This window comes from Quercus robur, chromosome 8, assembly GCF_932294415.1.
Source record: "Quercus robur chromosome 8, dhQueRobu3.1, whole genome shotgun sequence".
Classification (NCBI taxonomy): domain Eukaryota; kingdom Viridiplantae; phylum Streptophyta; class Magnoliopsida; order Fagales; family Fagaceae; genus Quercus; species Quercus robur.
The window spans coordinates 54,254,477-54,274,494 of NC_065541.1; the positions used below are offsets into that span (position 1 = coordinate 54,254,477).

General features: G+C 32.2%; 2 protein-coding genes across 2 annotated transcripts; both read right to left on the reverse strand.

The window, feature by feature from the left end:
* Window positions 1-471: 471 nt before the first annotated feature.
* On the reverse strand, window positions 472-1,736 carry LOC126697059 (cucumber peeling cupredoxin-like). Its single transcript, XM_050393883.1, has 2 exons — window positions 1,385-1,736; window positions 472-1,198 (listed from the first exon to the last, which is right to left on the reverse strand). Exons 1-2 carry the CDS (start codon window positions 1,611-1,613, stop codon window positions 756-758), a joined length of 672 nt encoding a protein of 223 aa, XP_050249840.1. The 5' UTR covers window positions 1,614-1,736; the 3' UTR covers window positions 472-755.
* Window positions 1,737-9,893: 8,157 nt separating this feature from the next.
* Window positions 9,894-12,299, reverse strand: LOC126697060 (cytochrome P450 76T24-like). Its single transcript, XM_050393884.1, has 2 exons — window positions 11,367-12,299; window positions 9,894-10,724 (listed from the first exon to the last, which is right to left on the reverse strand). The coding sequence occupies exons 1-2, from the start codon at window positions 12,267-12,269 to the stop codon at window positions 10,119-10,121; spliced, it is 1,509 nt and encodes a 502-aa protein (XP_050249841.1). The 5' UTR covers window positions 12,270-12,299; the 3' UTR covers window positions 9,894-10,118.
* Between the last annotated feature and the right edge of the window lie 7,719 nt (window positions 12,300-20,018).

Consider the following 20,018-nt stretch of genomic DNA (forward strand, 5'->3'; position numbering starts at 1 on the left):
TGGCCTGAATTTTCAACATTTTCTTATTTGTAGCCACATTTTCTATACTCTTGCTGACGATACTCTTGAATACTAGCCCTTACACCAATTTATATTTAACATCAATCATGCACAAATCACAGTGACGTGCAACACATTTTCAATTTTGATGTTGCAATTCGTCAAAAGGCGTTTTAACTTTTGTGGGATCCTTCCGTTACATATATTTATCATTGAACTTCTTTGCTTTGTTCTTGTAGTTCTGTTTTTCAGCTTTTTTATTTTATTTTAATTTTTATATATATATAAACACACAATCTTATATTGCAAATCTTCAAAAGGCTTTTTAACTTCCATTCCTACCATCTGGTCAACTGTAAACTTGCCTTGAGCCCAAGGCAATCCTTGCCACAGATTTCAAGTAACGTAGGTACAGGAAAATTGTGATTGTGACATATATAATAAGTAACCAAATTTCACAGAAAGGAAAAGAAGAAAAAAAAATCTCAATGTATTTTATCATTAAAATCAACAAGAAATGAGAAATACAACCGTAAGCAGTGATCCAGAAGTTTGTTTTATAATCCATATAGAAAGAAAGAAAGAATGTAATCCACTCTAAAGTCTAAAGGCCATGTATTTCAAGTATTTTTCAACTCTTTCTCCAGCTGGCCGACATATGTGATGCAATTACTAAAATATCCTACAACAACAATCAAAATACCATCTCTACCCCCAACGGGCCCCACCCTTAAAAAAAATACTATAATTTAAATTCAAAAAACAGACAGCAATTCAAAAAGAATAAAAAAACTAACACACAACACGCCGGTCAGACTAGCGCCGGCTCTGAAGCCTGAGTTCGCCGGCGACTGGGGGAAAGTGATCGGCGGAAACTGAGCCGAATCGGAACCAGGTGGCTCGAGGTACGGCGGCGGAGGTGGCTGGTTGAGGTATGGAGGCAAACCGAGGCCGTGATTGACTTGGATCTCGAAGGCCATGCCGCTTTGGCATTGAGCACCGTCGTCGGCGTCGGAGAAGTAGTAGTTGGGACCCACGATGGTCAACGGCACCGCCACGGTCAACGATTTCTCGAACTGGTTCTGGCCGCCGTCGTACTGGTACGTATCACCGTCCTCGGATTCGTCCATGGTGCAGTTCCGGTATACGGTTTCGTTGTAGGTCTGGATCACCGTCGTGTTCGAAATCGAAATGAAAACTACAGAAAATTTTAACAAAACGACAAGATTAATTATTTAACTAAGAACTAAAAAAAGTAACAGAGAAATTTTTTTAAAAAAAAAGAATGTCGTTTGGATGCTCAGAAAGTGAGAGCAGCGAAAGCTCAGTGAAAACGACATCGTCTTGATCCGTCAAAAAGAAATAAAATGCTATAGTTGCTTACTGAGATAGTCTCCGAGATTGAAGGTCTGGGTGGCGGCCCAAGTGGAGTAATTAGTGGCGGAAGTGTTGGTGGTGGAATTGAAGAACCACCCGACGGTGCCGCCCACGGTGTGGTTGGTGTAACCGGTGGCTGGAGCAGGAGCAGGAGCGTTTGATGCGGCTGTAGCGGCGGCGATCAGTAGTGCAATCATGACCGTTAGATTCGCCATGGTCAATGTCGCCATGGCCATTGGGTCTGACGACTTTTTTTTTTTTTTTTTTTTTTTCCCGATTTGAGAGTTCAATTGGGGTTGTTAAGCTGTACCTGCTTAGCTGTGTGTTCTTTATGGGCTTTCTTGAAAGAGTTCTGCTGCTACATTTTTTTTTTTATAGAGGTTTGTTAATTAAAAGAATTGTATAATGTGTCACTGTAAGTCAACAACTCAATGCTACAGGGAAGATGGGTGCTGTGCTTCCGGGCTGTGGAGTGTGGACCATGTGGTTCGTGCAGTCCAAAGAGGCAGGGCACCAATTCAAACCTCTCTTATTCCTTTCATTTATTTTTATTTATCAGAGTAAATTACACTTTCAATTCTAAATTATCACCTTAATTATATATATATATATATATTTTTTTTTTTAACTATCGAAATGCACAACCAACCCCCTTATTTTAAAAATATTAAACCTCTATCATATGTTTTGCTATTAACTCTAAAGAAATTTAACAATGAAAAAAAATCAACTAATCCATTAACGGTTTATTTTAAAAGAAGAGATAAATGATTTTTCAATGTTAAATTCTGTTATACTTAGCATCAAAACAAATAATAGGAGGACATTGAAATAAAATTATGACATTAGAGTCAATTCTCGGTTTCAATATACTTTTGGTGTGATGGTTACTCCACAAGTATAAGTGCCTATGAGGTGTAGGGGAGTTTAAGTCTCCAGGAAGAAACTTCACACATATATATACTTAAATTATACTAGAGTAGAATTTTTATCTTGTATATATTAAAAAAAAAAAAAAAGTAGAAGAATGTAATTTGCCCTATTATTAGTAAGATATATAATATGTAGCAGCCATTTAATTTTCTGTTAATAAATTCATGTTTTTGGTAATTAACTAATCATGCACTCTTTTCATCTTGTCAATTTGTTTGCTCTTCGTGCTGAGTTATATGATAAAATTTTTTTAACTTTGTTTAGTACTTTAGTATAGAATTAACCAATATTTTGCTAAATTAAAATGCAAATATGATGCCAAAGGTCTTGTAGCTGAATTGGCACCTCCCCATGCACAAAGTGCTTGGGGGTTTGGGGGGAAAGGGTTTGAGCTGCGGGGTTAGCAGCATGTTGTAATTATTTCTCAAAAAAAAAAAAAATGCAAATATGATGACATAATGCAAATAAAGGAAAAAAGTCTAGCTGATGGACCCCTTTTTATGTGTATGTGGGCTGAACATGTGTGTGTCGGTTTTTAACTTTATATCCAATGCGGACCTAGGCTAAGTGTATGTTTCGGATTTGGGCTAGGCTATAAGAGCTGATGGGCCCAAGATTGAGAGCTGATGGGCTGGTGCTAGAGGGTTGGACCTACGGTTGGGCCCAAAACTGAAATTATCAACCAATTGGTTGATGATTTTTTTGGCAATTGGACAGTGAGGCTAGCACCAAAAAATGAACATGTCCACACACGAATGGATGGTTTTAGTATTACTAGTGTGTGTTGCACATGCAAGACATGTGCTGGCCTTTTAGTGAGAAAATTAATATAATTTTTTTTTGTTGAAGACGTATGTATGAAATTGGTTGATAATTTTTTTGGCAATTGGACAGTGAGGCTAGCACCAAAAATGAACATGTCCACACACGAATGGATGGTTTTAGTATTACTAGTGTGTGTTGCACATGCAAGACATGTGCTGGCCTTTTAGTGAGAAAATTAATATAATTTTTTTTTTTGTTGAAGACGTATGTATGAAATTGGTTGATAATTTTTTTGGCAATTGGACAGTGAGGCTAGCACCAACAAATGAACATGTCCACACGCGAATGGATGGTTTTAGTATTACTAGTGTGTGTAGCACGTGCAAGACATGTGCTGGCTTTTTAGTGAGAAAATTAATATAAATTTTTTTTGTTGAAGAAGTATGTATGAAATTGGTTGATAATTTTTTTGGCAATTGGACAATGAGGCTAGCACCAAAAAATGAACATGTCCACACGCGAATGGATGGTTTTAGTATTACTAGTGTGTGTTGCACGTGCAAGACATGTGCTGGCCTTTTAGTAAGAAAATTAATATAATTTTTTTTTTGTTGTTGAAGAAGTATGAAGTCATGTACTTAAATTTAAAATAATTATTTGAATATCTATGTACTATGACAATTTCTTAGAACAGTAAATATAATATCTACTCACCAAAAAATGCTACAAAGAATGATAATGAATGTCATCATCTTTCTACAATATTTAAATTTTCGCAATGAATGATAATTGTGGGGGAGGATTTGTTCCAAGCCCACAAGCAGTTTGCCCGCTTTGGGGCCAAAGGACCCGCATGGCTTTGTTCTTTGCAAGTGACGTGAGCAATTTTTGAGACCTGCTCCTACATCGAAGAAAGATGTGCCCCACTTATGCCTTGTAAGCCTTAGCTGAAGGCAAGAGTGTACCACTATAACACTTTATTTTTAGCTATGGTGGGTCCTAGCTTGATATTTTATTATTTTATTTTAAAGCAATGTTACGTCCACAATATTTTCATAATAAATCTTAGATGCTAAATTGCTACTGGTTTTAAATTGCGTTAACCATTTTTAACCGTGCATTTAAAAATAAAATAAAAAGCCAACTGAAGAAAATTGTGCCTAAAACAATGAGTTTTGGCTTACTAAATTTGACTAAACAAAAAAAGAAGCCTAGGAACACAACAAAATATCACACAAAAAAAAAGTTTAGGAATATAACAAAATGTCACAACATTTTCGTAATATTTTTTATTTCCAGCTGTGGTAGGTCCCGGATTGATATTTTATTATTTAATTTTTACGTCTACAGTATTTTCACAACAAATCTTAGGTAAAAAATTATTACTGGTTTTAAAATTATGCATTAAAAAAAAAAAAACAAAACAAAAAGACAATACAAGAAAATTGTGCGTGAAACGTACAATGAATTTTGGCTCATCCAATTTGACTATATATACTAAAAAAGAAGTCTAAGATTACAACAAAATATTGAAACATTTTCATAGTACTTTTATTTTTAGGATCTGAATAAATATATATTTTTATTTTATTTGAGAGAAATGCTACATCCATAACATTTTTAGAACAAATTATAAATGACAAGTTGTTATTGGTTTTAAATTGAATCCACTACTGATAGCACTTTTTTATCCTTCAAAAATACCTTGCCACATAAAATTTGTTACAAAATTATTGTGAAAATGTTGTGTACATAGCATTTCTTTTTATTTTATTTTATTTTGATCTATAAGGAACTGAGATCTCGTGATTGTGAAAATATTGTGACAAAAAGAAGATGTTATAACATTTTCATAATACCTTTATTTTTAGTTGTGGTTGGTCTCAGTCTCTTATTTTATTATTTTATTTTAACCTTTAAAAAATTGACACCTCAATAATGATGAAAATATTGTAAAATTTTGTTGCGTTAGTGTAATTGTGTATGCACATATAATATTTAAAAGCACAAGAAAAACAAGCGTATTGTGAAAAAAAAAAAGGCCCAATAAACAGTGCAAATTGTCAATAATTGTGAAAATATTGTACGAATTTGTTAAGTCACATACACATATAAATATTTAAAAGAAAAGACAAAAACAGCACAAACAAAACTGGCATACTGTGGTTTGTGGACAAAAAAATAAAAGCCTAATGAACAATGTTGTGACAGTGTTGCGAAAAATGTTGTGGATATAATACTTCTTTTTTTATAATACCTTTAGTTTTAGTTGTGGATGATTCTAGTATGATATTTTATTTTAACCTATAAGGAATTAAAATATCAATAATTGCAAAATTATTGTGACAATTTATTGTGTTAACTACCATCTTTATATATATATATATATATATATATATAAAAGAGTGGACAAGACGATATTATGCCGAAAAAAAAAAGAAGAAAAAAAAAAAAGAAGAAAAGGAAAAGGAAAAGAAAGCAGCAACAGTGCACTAGTGCAGAGGTTGAAACCAAAGCACTATAGTTATAGTGCCAATTGAACAAACCAAATTGGCATTGTAGCAACTGTTTAAAACTTATTAAAAAAAAGGGTAAATTCCAGAAACCTACCCTGAGGTTTGAGGAAATACCAACCAGGTCCATGAGATTTCAAAATTGTCCACTATAGTCCATAAGGACAATTTTATCCTAATGGAGTTAATTTCTGTTACTTATTTTTCTTTCTCCCTCTCATCCCTCTATTTCTCTGTTTCTCTCGTTCAACCTCTCCTCTCTTATCTGCCATCCCTTCACAAATTTTCCAAATTTGTTCAGCCAAGTTAGGTCCTCCACACCACTCTCCACCGAGCCTAACGCCATAGCGACGTTCTTGAAGGCAATGGTTGGCGATTGTCGGTGATGGTCTCTGCGATGGTTGGCGAAGGTCGGCGATGGTCTCCACAGAGCGTGGGTTTACGGTGGTTTATGGTTTTGGTTTGTGGTTGTGGTCTCAAGTAATGGATCTGTGGGTTGAGTTTGATTTGCAGTGGGGGTGGTTGTGGGTTCCGATGGAGTGGTGGGTTTACTACAAGTTTTTTGGATTTAAGTTTTGTTGAAGGATTTGGGTTTTGTTGCTGTGTATTTGGCTGAGTTTTGTGGCCAATGGTGGTTGTGGGTTAAGATATGGTGGTGCTGTGGTGGGTTTGTTGGGTTTTTTTGGATTTGGGTTTTGTTGTTGAGGTGGTGGTTATGGCAGAGGATGACGATGATTGGACGGGTGTAGAGGATGATGATGAGACCGCCTAAGGTGAACTCTACTTCATTTTTTTTTCTCTCTCTTTCTCTTGCTCTGGTTTTTTTTTTTTTTGGATCAATTTTTATTTAGGGAGAGAGAAAGAGAGAGGGGTTGATATGTGGTGAGGAATGAGAGGGTAAGGAGATGGAGGCATTGGACATTGAAGGGCCTCCGCTCTCAACAAAAAAAAGTGAGGGTTTGCTGGGTTTTTTGGATTTGGGTTTGTCTTTGCTCAGTTTGCATTTTCAGAGGAAGAGAGAGAGAGAGAGAGAAAGATGAGCTAACAGAGGCTACCGTGAAGAGAGAGAAGAGAGAAGCTAACAGAGGCTAACGGTGATTAGGGACAAATTTGTCTTTAGGGACTAAAGTGGTCAATTTTGAAATCTCATGAACCTGGTTGGTATTTCCTCAAACCTCGGGGTAGGTTTCTGGAATTTACCCAAAAAGAAAAAGAAAAAGAAAAAAAAAGAAAGAAGATAAAGGGACTCAATAAACCAAATGTGTAATGTAGGGGCATGGGTGCTTTTTATATAGCTAATAGATTTTATTCTTTATTTTCTGTTCTAGCCTCATCACACTCCTGGCTATATTAATAGTTGGCAAATGTGTAACACTACTGCATAAATGTAAAACCCTCAAATTTGGATGAATGACAAATTTTGACATATGCCCACAAAAGAAAAACCCTTTGAGTACGCATGGAGCACATGTGAAGAAACTAGTTTTATTTTAATTTAAATTTTCAATCCTTTAAATTTTTAGTGTCCTAAACATTGGTTAGTTTGGACACCCTTTAGGTTTAGTCAATTCATGGGTACATCACAACATATAATTTATAAAATTTGATGGGATTTTATACATCAATGCCCTTTATTAACTACTTAAATAACAAAAACAAATTCAAATGCTATATTGAAGCAAAATTTACAATTTAGCTTACTTCAGAATTTTGTATTTGTTGAAAATCGAGCCTCATTATTGCATTATGCGACTCATTGGAGAAAATTCAGTTATGTTCACTCGGTTGTTTGAAGTTGCTTTTTAATGGTTAACATTCATCCCTTATATATTGGTTTCATGCTATAACATTCATCCCTAATAGATTGGTTTCATCCATAGCATGGGTCATTAAAACTGACTGAAATTTGGTAGGGTTTTATAATTGTATTTAAAAGAAACTGCCTTTGTGTCTTGAACTTGAGAAATTAAGTTGTCTCACTTCATATTGAAGGATAATAAGACCGAATGAAAAGGAAAATACTTAAAATTGTGATAACTTCGGTAGAAGTTAAAGAATAAAAGATATCACAAATCATGTTCTTTTCTGCAAGTTCAGCATTCACACCAGTCTGTGTATAATAGAAAAAAAATATAAAATTTACACAATTTTTTCTAAAAATGATCCACATCAATATGTGTATAACTATATAAATTTTCAAGTTTGCTACAGTAATCGTGTAAATTTACATGATTCATTTGCATTTAATTGTTTATTATTTCTTTACGTATGTTGAGAATGAAAAAAAAAAGAGAGCGGATGATGGTTGTTTTGTGTGAAGAAAGAGAAAAAATTAAAAAAAAACCAAGAAAAATTGATATTTTAATGAAATGTAGTGTAAAATAGATAATCTGATGTGGAGTGTTTTGAAAAGTGAGTATTGCACATACTTTGCCACAACTAATACACATGTCATGTGGCGACTGAATTAATTTTCACAAGAACCAATAGTGGTCTCATGTGTAAGTGATGAAATCTAATTATACATTGACAAATGTGTAAGTTATATCAAAGTGTGTAGCAAAATGTGTTTCTATAGAAGAACTCATGATTTGGTGCCTTAATTTGTTCGCCGATGTGGCTCGTGACTCCTATGCTTAGGTAGTTTCTATTTTGATTTTTTTTTAAATTTTTTAATTTTTACAAATATTTGTATGACTTAATGAGATTGTAATCCTCTGTTTCAGGTTTTATAGTTTTAATTAAACATTTTTGAAATGATATTATCTTATTAAATAGTGTAATTATGGACTTTTACACTACATCATTATTGAATTTATCCTCTTTGTTCACATCCTATAATCTTCTTACCCAAGCCCACCATTCTCATTAGGTTTATAGATATCCACTTGAGTTTTTTAAGTACAAATCACATGAGTTACCATCAAGACCCCACCCCCCCCCCCCCTCCCCCCCAAAAAAAACCCTAGAATCCCCACACAAACAACATATTGTTGACCAAGAGGCTTATAGCTAAACCTGGTTGGCATTTTCTATTATTTCTAATGAAGATATCTAGGGTTTAAATCTCCTACTTCCATTGTAATTATCAATTTATTATAATAATATTAAAAAAAAAAACTTATTGCTTCTTTTCCTCCTATGGTTACCTTTATTAACATCTTTTCCTAGAATAACCTTAGCTTTGGAGCTAACAGTAACACTTGCTTCTTTAGAAGTCTCCTATGTTGAGTCAAGAGTCTTGCGATTATCCCAAAAAAGAAAAAATCCCCATGATAGTGTAACAATCATATGCTTATTCCTAAATTGGTCTCTTTTGCAAGAGTTTTCTTTTGTGTATTTGCTTTTCTCACTCTCTCGCAAACTTTCTTTCTTCTTCACTATACAAATAATATACCATACTAATTACATACTTGTTTTCTTTAGCCCTCTGCTAATACTTTTATTTTATCTAACAAAGTTTTTCCTCTAAACTGGATTGGAGGAATCTCCTCTAATCTATTACATGATCATTCATAAACACATTAACGCGTATTATTGAAACAAATCATATGAATCATTAGATAGGTCATGTGACTAAAAGTACACATGGATCATTTCATCAATTGTCAGGTAGTAACTTGTTCCAAAAAAAAAAAAAAAAAATTGCTACATATATAATGGGTTTGACAAAATTTGGTTCCAATTGGTTAGAACTTGAAATTTTTTTCCTTATTTATATCAGAGGGCAACTACACCATTTTTCTAATTGGAAACTGTTTACCTCCAAATTGGTTTGAAGGAAAATTCCTTAAACACACTATGTGGTGATTAATAAAATCATCCATGTATACTTTTAGTTACATAACATATTTGATAAGTCATTTAACGTATTTAAGTGATACACTTGAATGGTTTTATGAATAGGTTTTGAACGAGATTCCTCCAATCCGAAATTGAAAGTTTATAGTGTCTCACATATCTATAGACTTACCTTTTGTCTTGTTTAGCTAGTAGCTAACAGATCTGATGAACTTTCAACTATCGCATTATTATCGATACAGGGGATTTAAGGAAGCCAGTACACAGCATACATATAGGAAACAAGATCCTGGCATTGATGTTATACTAGGAAGCCAAGTTAGCCAACAATCATTGAGATAGCACGGCGTTTGGTTAGAAGTTAGAACTTGAGGTATATAAGGTCAACATATTCTTATGAGTCTAATTTAAAATTTCCCACATGGCTTTGTTTCTGTCTGTCCATATTGCCCAGAAATGATTGAGGGTTAAAAGATCACATGATTCACATACAAGAAAATTGACTTTAATAGAATAAACATAGTCGCATTTCCACCCTTGTTTTTGAACAATTATTATATTATCTTTAAATTTCTTGTCACACAGCGTCAAGAAGATTAAAACTACCAATGAAGTACGATACCATGCATACAGTGATCTTTGTCCTGCTTATTGCTTACAGAAAATCCTAACACATATTAAACGATTCTACACACAGGAAAATATAATTGGCTACGAAAATAATAGAAGTTATAATCTGATGGGAATAGCCCGGAGAGGCTCAGACCTGTGTAAGGTCATTCCAAAGGTCTCACTCATGTCTATATCTTCTGGCTTCATCTCATCCGCAAGTCTCCAATGAAAGCAATGAACAAGAGATGCCAACATCAAGTGTACCATCTTGTTAGCTAATGGTAATCCAGGACAAATCCTTCTTCCAGCTCCAAATGGAATCAACTCAAAGTCTTGACCTTTAAAGTCAGTGGTGCGCTCTAAGAACCTTTCAGGCAAAAATATATCAGGGTCTGTCCATATGCTTGGATCTCGCCCCATTGCCCACACATTTACTATAATTTGCGCATTTTTGGGCACAGTGAAGCCACACATTTCTACAACGGTTTCTGCCTTGTGGGGAACTAGGAAAGGTGCTGGTGGGTGCAAACGAAAGGTTTCTTTCACTATTGCTTTTAAAAAAGGGAACTTAGAGATGTCCAATTCTTGAACAAGCCCATCCTTACCTAGGACTTTTTCTAGCTCATCTCGGGCCTTTGCCATTTTTTCAGGGTTGCGAAGTAACTCTGTCATTGCCCATTCAATTGTGCTTGATGTTGTGTCAACCCCTGCAACAAATAAATCCTGGCACAAAATAGTGTGAGAGCTAGTTAAGAACACTTGATTAAGTTTCCTTTAAACTAATAAAGACAGAAAATAATACTCTTATCATTTGCTATTGATAAGGTTAATTCTAACAGAGTTAGGAGTACGCGACTACAATAAAACTAGTGAATAAACTGTTGGTTTTCCGTCATTCCTTGGAAAATATTCTCCCCCCTCCTTGGAATAGGATTTCAGAAAGAGCAATTAAGAATTATGATTGAATGATTAAATTTTTTTAGTTTCGTTTATGATTTTTAGGTAAGTTATAATTTATTTATAGCATCAAGGCAGATAGGATTAAGTATGAAATCTCTTAAAATTTAAAGTCATACCATTGCCTGAAGGAAAAATGTTATACAAGTCTTGCGTAATGAACTTGCTGTTGATACCAGAACATATTTACTTCTTTGGATGACCAAAGCATGGTTGAAAAGAAATAATATTCATGTTGGCTTATACCGTCTCAAAAAAAAAAAAAATAAATAAATAAATAAAATCATGATGGCTTATAACTGCTGAAAAAGTATATCTTGGTACATAGTCTCAAGAAATGAGTTTAAAAGGCTTATATATTATGGAATCCAATACCAAAAGCAAAGCTATAAGGAAGTTAGTCAATACCAGAAGCAAATGTTTGAAGTCGTCGCGGCTTAATTCTGAATTATCATCTTCAGCAAGATTGAGGAAGGAATCTAGTAAATCGTTTCTTGCCTTAGAACCCTCTGAAGCTCTTAATTGTACTCGTTCATTGATGATTCTGTCAAAAATCTCGATCAATTTGGCATAACAAATCTTCATCCTTCGCCGTGCACCTTGTGGGTCAACTAAACGAAGTACTGGGAAATAGTCTGCAATATTAGGCTTTCCAGCTATTTCCATGATAGCACATACAAGCTCCTGGAAATCTTGAGCCGATAAATTTGAACTATAATGTGCCAAGTCAATGGAAAAAAGAGTGTTTGATATGACATTAAGTACTGTAATGAAGGCTGCTCGACCAATATCAACCACTTTCCCACCATTGCTGCAAGATTGATTAACATGGTCAAGTAATTCTTGCACCTTTTTTTGTCGAAGGGCTTGTGTGGCATCGAGTTGTTGTGGAGCAAATATTTGCGTGGCACAAACTTTCCTGAGGTTCCTCCAAAGAGCCAATGCAGGCAACCACGCTATTGAAACTTCGTTATGGTTAAATACTCGGCTAATGTCCAAGACAATTCGGCCAGAGAAGGCTTGGTCTTTTTTTTGGAGTGCTTCTTTGGCTATGTTTGGAGAGGAAATGACTATGGCTGTTATGCTCCCAAGCTTGAGAGTCATAAGGGGTCCATAGGTTTTGGAGAGCTTTGCAATAGCTTGATGGGGTTTGTTGCCCAGCTCCAAGATGTTTCCGATGATTGGAAAAGGGTGGGGGCCTGGGGGAAGTATGGAGGAGCCAGACTTCCGGCCTCCTAAAGCGGAGGTGAGCACAGCAATGCATGCCCACACGAAGGGAATTAGTATTATACAAAATGCTAGGTAGTCCATTAACTCGAATTTGCTTTGTTTTTCTTGTCCTTCTACCTCGTGAGATACTTATATTGTGGAGAAAACTAACAAGCGGAGATGGAAGAGTCCAACATGAAGAAATTAAGTTGACTTTCTTGACTTTCTTATTCAACGTGGCGGAGTATTTCTTATTCAATAGTGACAGCTCCAAGAATATTTTTCAGGTGGCTATTAAGAAACTTAAATTATACAAAATTTAATAAAAACAGAACTTCATATATTGGCTAAAAAAAAAAAAAAAACATACACACACAAAGATATAAAGTCTTACAATTTCCTTTTTGAATTTTATTAATTTGAAATTTTTGCATAATAGTCTCATTTTTATGTTAATCAGAAGTTGTTTACTATTTAATCTATAAACTTATTTTTTATGTATAATTTTAGATAACAAAATTTCGAAATTTAAAGAATTGAGTAATGACATAGCTATTGATATTTCATCTTTTTGAAATTTTGCAAATATGGAGGATTTAAGAAAAAAATGAATCCAATAATGGATTTGGCAAAATTCACATCCAATAAAAAAATATTGAGTTGAGTTGTAGTCTTAATCTACAACCAAGTTTGTTGCTAAATTTTGTCTGAAGTGTAACTATGTTGAGCCTAAAAAAATTTAAGGTGGTCCCAAATATTTTTTTAAGGATAAAAAATCATAATTTTTTTAAAATTTACATATAATAATAAAATTTTTTTCCAAATTAGGGTGGTCTTGTGACCATCCTGGACTATACATGGAGCCGCCAGTGCGCGTATAGCATTATCATAAACCATATACTTTCAATAAACGAAAACAAAAGGATTTGTATCCAACTAGCTTGGAGTTTGGCACAGAGTTTGGTTAAAGGTATAGGTACCCACATTTACAATTGGACTGTAATTTTCTTTAAAAAATTGTATGTGTATTTGTTTTGAATGGTAGTAGGTAATCTTTCACATTCAAATTGTGAAGAAAATTATTCTCTCTCTCTCTATATATATATATATATATTGTGAAGAGAACTAACAAGCGGAGATGGAAGCTAGAGTTCAACATGAAGAAAATTGATATTCTTGACTTTCTTATTCAATGCATATAGCATTATCATAAACCATATACTTTCAACAAACGAAAACGAAAGGATTTGTATACAACCAGCATGGAGTTTGGCACGAAGTTTGGTTAAAGGTATATTAATTAAGGTCTGTGTCATTGCTCATTGATCATTGCCCACACTTAAAATTGGACCGTAATTAATTTTCTTTAAAAAATTTGCATCTGTATTTGTTTTGCAAGGTAGTAGGTAATCTTTCACATTCAAATTATGAAGAAAATTCTTTTAAATATATATATATATATATATATATTGGGAAGAAAACTAACAAGCAGAGATTAAAGAGTTTACCATGAAGCAGGGATGGACTCATGATTTCAAGTTAGGGAGGGGGGCTGGAAAAAAAAAAAAAAAATCCCTTTGCTTTGTTTTTCTTGTCCTTGTACCTTGTGAGATACTTATATTATGAAGAAAACTAACAAGCGGAGATGGAAGAGTCCAACATGAAGAAATTAAGTTGCCTCTCTTGACTTTCTTATTCAACATGGCGGCTTTAAGAGTATTTCTTATTCAACAGTGATGGCTCCAAGAATATTCACATTCAAATTATGAAGAAAATTCTTTTAAATATATATATTGGGAAGAAAACTAACAAGCAGAGATTAAAGAGTTTACCATGAAGCAGGGATGGACTCATGATTTCAAGTTAGGGAGGGGGGCTGGAAAAAAAAAAAATCCCTTTGCTTTGTTTTTCTTGTCCTTGTACCTTGTGAGATACTTATATTATGAAGAAAACTAACAAGCGGAGATGGAAGAGTCCAACATGAAGAAATTAAGTTGCCTTTCTTGACTTTCTTATTCAACATGGCGGCTTTAAGAGTATTTCTTATTCAACAGTGATGGCTCCAAGAATATTTTTCAGGGTGACTATTAAGAAACTTAAATTATACAAAATTTAATAAAAACAGAACTTCATATATTGGCTATAAAAAAAAAATTAAAAAAAAAAAAAACACACACACACACACACAAAGATATAAAGTCTTACAATTTCTATTTTGAATTTTATTAATTTGAAATTTTTGCATAATAGTCTCATTTTCATGTTAATCAGAAGTTGTTTACTATTTAATCTATAAACTTATTTTTTCATGTTAATATGTAGCAGCCATTCTAATTTTCTGTTAATAAATTCATGTTTTTGGTAATCAACTAATCATGCACTCTTTCATCCTGTCAATTTGTTTGCTCTTCGTGGTGAGTTATATGGTAAATTTTTTTTAAACTTTGTTTAGTACTTTAGTATAGAATTAACCCATATTTTGCTAAATTAAAATGCAAATATGATGACATAATGCAATTAAAGGAAAAAAGGCTAGCTGATGGACCCCTTTTTTTTAATAGGTGGATCCCTTTCATGTGTATGTGGGCTGAACATGTGTGTGTGGGTTTATATCTTTAATCCAAAGTGGACCCTATAGACCAAGTGTATGTTTCGGATTTGGGCTAGGCTATAAGAGCTGATGGGCCCAATGAATGATAATATATGCTACAATTTTTTTGAAGATCTTCATTAAATTAAATATTTGCAATCATCTACAATGAAGATTTTGTTATTCATATTTCATTCCTTATTATCTTATTTTATGAGTCTAACTACGATGTTTAGCTTACTTAATTTTAATGAATACCCTTTTAAGTAGGAAAGTAAATTTAAAAAAGAACAAATTAACAAAAGACATGTGCCATCAAAGTTTTTATTAGATAAAATTATAAGTATAGAAAATTTAAACTCAATAAATTAGTGTTCTCTAGGTAACAAATAGAACACCATATATTATCATTTTAACTTTCCAAACATGACTACTAGTCTACCACATAAAATTCAAAATGCACAGAAGTTTTTTGGGACATTAAAATTTAGTAAGAGTATATTAGACATTGCACAATGGAATATTTTAGGAATTATAAGATTTTGTTAGGGTTTAACTAAGAGAGAAACAATAGGGGTATATACTCATTTACAAAATATAAATGATGAAATTATTCAACTTTAGTTTAAGAGGGGAATGCAACTAACCCAAACATAAAGGAGGAAAGTGTTACTCCATCAATTTGTGTGTGTGTTATGTGTGTGTAAAACAATATGTGTGTGTGTGTGTGTGTTTATTTTTATTTAAAAAAAAAAAAAAACTTGAAACAATGTGTAAAAAAAAATCAACCTAAAAAAATTATGCATTAAACAATGAATTTTAGTTCAACAAATTGAATAAACCAAAAAAGAAGTCTAGAAACACAACAAAAAGTCACGATATTTTTACAATATCTTTATTTTTAGCTATGGTGGGTCATAGTCTGATATTTTATTATTTTATTTTAGAGTAATGTAATGTCCATAATATTTTCATAATAAATCTAAGATTGTAAATTACTATTGGTTTTAAATTGGGCTAACTACTTTTAACCGTGCATTTAAAAATAAAATAAAAAAGCCAACTAAAGAAAATTGTGCCTAAAACAATGAGTTTTGGCTTACTAAATTTGACAAAACAAAAAAAGAAGCCTAGGAAAACAACAAAATGTCACAAAAAAAAGAAGTTTAGGAATATAACAAAATGTCACAACATTTTTGTAATATTTTTTATTTCCAGCTGTGGTAGGTCTCGGTTTCATATTTTATTATTTAATTTTTACGTCTACAGCATTTTCACAACAAATCTTAGGTAAAAAATTATTATTGGTTTTAAAATTATGCATTAAAAAAAAAAAAAAAGACAATACAAGAAAATTGTGCGTGAAACGTACAGTGAATTTTGGCTCACCCAATTACTAAAAAAGAAGTCTAAGAATACAAAAAAATATTAAAACATTTTCACAATACTTTTATTTTTAGGATCCAAATAAATATATTTTTATTTTATTTATGAGAAATGCTACATCCATAACATTTTTAGAACAAATTATAAATGACAAGTTGTTATTGGTTTTAAATTAAACCCACTATTGATAGTATTTTTTTATCCTTCAAAAATACCTTGCCACATAAAATTTGTTACAAAATTATTGTGAAAATTTTATGTACATAACATTTCTTTTTATTTTATTTTATTTTGATCTATAAGGAACTGAGATTTCGCGATTGTGAAAATATTGTGAGAAGAAGAAGATGTTATAACATTTTCATAATATCTTTATTTTTAGTTGTGATTGGTCTTAGTTTCTTATTTTATTATTTTACTTTGACCTTTAAAAAATTGGCACCTCAATAATGATGAAAATATTGTAAAAATTTGTTGCGTTAGTGTAATTGTCTATGCACATATAATATTTAAAACACAAGAAAAACTAGCATATTGTGAAAAAAAAATGCCCAATGAACAGTACAAATTGTCAATAATTGTGAAAATATTGTAAAAATTTGTTAAGTCAGTGCAACTGTACATACACATATAAATATTTAAAAGAAAAAACAAAAGTAGCACAACCAAAACTGGCGTACTGTGGTTTGTGGAATAAAAAAAGAAGAAGCTTGATGAACAATGTTGTGAAAGTGTTGCGAAAAATTTTGTGGATGTAGCACTTTTTTTTTTTCTTAATACCTTTAGTTTTAGTTGTGGATGATTCTAGTATGATATTTTATTTTAACTTATAAGGAATTAACATATCAACAATTGCAAAAATATTGTGACAATTTATTGTGTTAATTAACATCTTAATTTATATATAAAATAAATAAAAAAAGAGTGGACAGGACGATATTGCGCCGAAAAAAAAAAAAAAGAGCAAAGAAAGTAGCGGATAAAAAAAAGGAAAAGAAAGCAGCAACAGTGTAGAGGTTGAAACCAAAGCACTGTAGCTATAGTGCCAATTGAACAAACCAAATTGGCACTGTAGCAACTGTTCAAAACTTTAAAAATAAAATAACAAAAAAAAAAAAGGAAGAAAGAAGATAAATGGACTCAATAAACCAAATGTGTAATGTAGGGGCATTGGTGCTTTTTAGATAGCTAATAGATTTTGGTCTTTATTTTTTGTTCTAGCCTCATCACACTCCTAGCTATATTAATAGTTGGCAAATGCATAACACTATTGCATAAATGTAAAACCCTCAAATTTGGATGAATGACAAACTTTGACATATGCCCACAAAAGAAAAACCCTTTGAGCATGCACGGAGAACGTGTGATGAGACTAGTTTTATTTTAATTTAAATTTTCAATCCTTTAAATTTTTAGGGCTCGTTTGATAGAGGAGTTTGAGTAATGTTGTTTATAGTTTTTCGAAATACGTGTGGGTGAAAAATTGTGTAAAAAAATGTGTAATGTTGTTTAAAAACTGAAAATGAGTTGTTTAACATCTCTACCAAACGGGGCCTAAGTGTCCTAAACATAGGTTAGTTTGGACACCCTTTAGGTTTAGTCAATTCATGGGTACATCACAACATATAATTTATAAAATTTGATGGGATTTTATACATCAATGCCCTTTATTAACTACTTAAATAACAATAACAAATTCAAATGCTATGTTGAAGCAAAATTTACAATTTAGCTTACTTCAGAATTTTGTATTTGTTGAAAATTGAGCCTCATTATTGCATTATGCGACTCATTGGAGAAAATTTAGTTATGTCCACTCGGTTGTTTGAAGTTGCTTTTTAATGGTTAACATTCATCCCTTATAGATTGGTTTCATGCTATAACATTCATCCCTAATAGATTGGTTTCATCAATAGCATGGGTCATCAAAACTGACTGAAATTTGGTAGGGTTTGATAATTGTATTTAAAAGAAACCACCTTTGTGTCTTGAACTTGAGAAATTAAGTTTTCTCACTTCATATTGAAGGATAATAAGACCGAATGAAAAGGAAAATACTTAAAATTGTGATAACTTTAGTAGAAGTTGAAGAATAAAAGATATCACAAATCAAGTTTTTTTTTTTTTTTTTTTTTTTTTTTTTTTTTTTTTTTTTTTTTTTTTCTTCTGCAAGTTTGGCATTTACATCAGTTCGTGTATAATAGAAAAAAGTATAAAATTTACACAATTTTTTCTAAAAATGATCTACATCAATCTGTGTATAACTATATAAATTTACAAGTTTGTTACAGTAATCGTGTAAATTTACATAGAAACTATTCATTTGCATTTAATTGTTTATTATTTCTTTATGTATGTTGAGAATGAAAAAAAGAGTGGATGGTGGTTGTTTTGTGTGAAGAAAGAGAAACAATTAAAAAAAATCAAGAAAAATTGATATTTTAATGAAATGTAATGTAAAATAGATAATCTAATATGGAGTATTTTGAAAAGTGAGTATTGCACATACTTTGCTACAACTAATACACATGTCATGTGGCGATTGAATTAATTTTCACAAGAACCAATAGTGGTCTCATGTGTAAGTGATGAAATCCAATTATACATTGACAAATGTGTAAGTTATATCGAAATGTGTAGCAAAATGTATTTCTATAGAAGAACTCATGATTTGGTGCCTTTGTTTGCCGATCGATGTGGCCCGTGACTCCTATGCTTTGGTAGTTTCTATTTTGATTTTTTTTTTTTTCAAATATTTGTATGACTTAATGAGATTGTAATCTTGTGTTTCAGGTTTTATACTTTTAATTAACCATTTTTGAAATGATATTATCTTATTAAATAGTGTAATTATGGACTTCTACATTACATCATTATTGAATTTATCCTCTTTGTTCACATCCTATAATCTTCTTACCCAAGCCCACCATTCTCATTAGGTTTATAGATATCCACTTGAGTTTTTATGTACAAATCACATGAGTTACCATCAAGACCTCCCCACACCCTCCCCCCCCCCCCCCCCCCAAAAAAAACCCTAGAATCCCCACGCAAACAACATATTGTCGACCAAGAGGCTTATAGCTAAACCTAGTTAGCATCTTCTATTATTTCTAATGAAGATATTTAGGGTTTAAATCTCCTACTTCCATTGTAATTATCAATTTATTATAATAAATAAATAAATAAATAATTATTGTTTCTTTGCCTCCTATGTTTACTTTCATTAACATCTTTTCCTAGAATAACCTTAGCTTTGGAGCTAACAGTAACACTTGCTTCTTTAGAAGTATCCTATGTTGAGTCAAGAGTCTTGCGATTATCCCAAAAAAGAAAAAATCCCCATTATAGTGTAACAATCATATGCTTATTCCTAAATTGGTCTTTTTTGCGAGAGTTTTCTTTTGTGTATTTGCTCTTCTCACTCTCTTGCAAACTTTCTTTCTTCTTCACTATACAAATAATATACCATACTAATTACATACTTGTTTTCTTTAGCCCTCTACTAATACTTTTATTTTATCTAACAAAGTTTTTCCTCTAAATTGGATTGGAGGAATCTCCTCTAATCTATTACGTGATCATTCATAAACACATTAACGTGTATTATTGAAACAAATCATATGAATCATTAGATAGATCATGTGACTAAAAGTACACATGGATCGTTTCATCAATTGTCAGGTTGTAACTTGTTCAAAAAAAAAAAAAAGAAAAAAAAATTGCTACATAATGGGTTTGACAAAATTTGGTTCCAATTGGTTGGAACTTGAAATTTTTTTCCTTATTTATATCATATGGCAACTACACCATTTTTCTAATTGGAAACTATTTACCTCCAAATTGGTTTGAAGGAAAATTCCTTCAACACACTA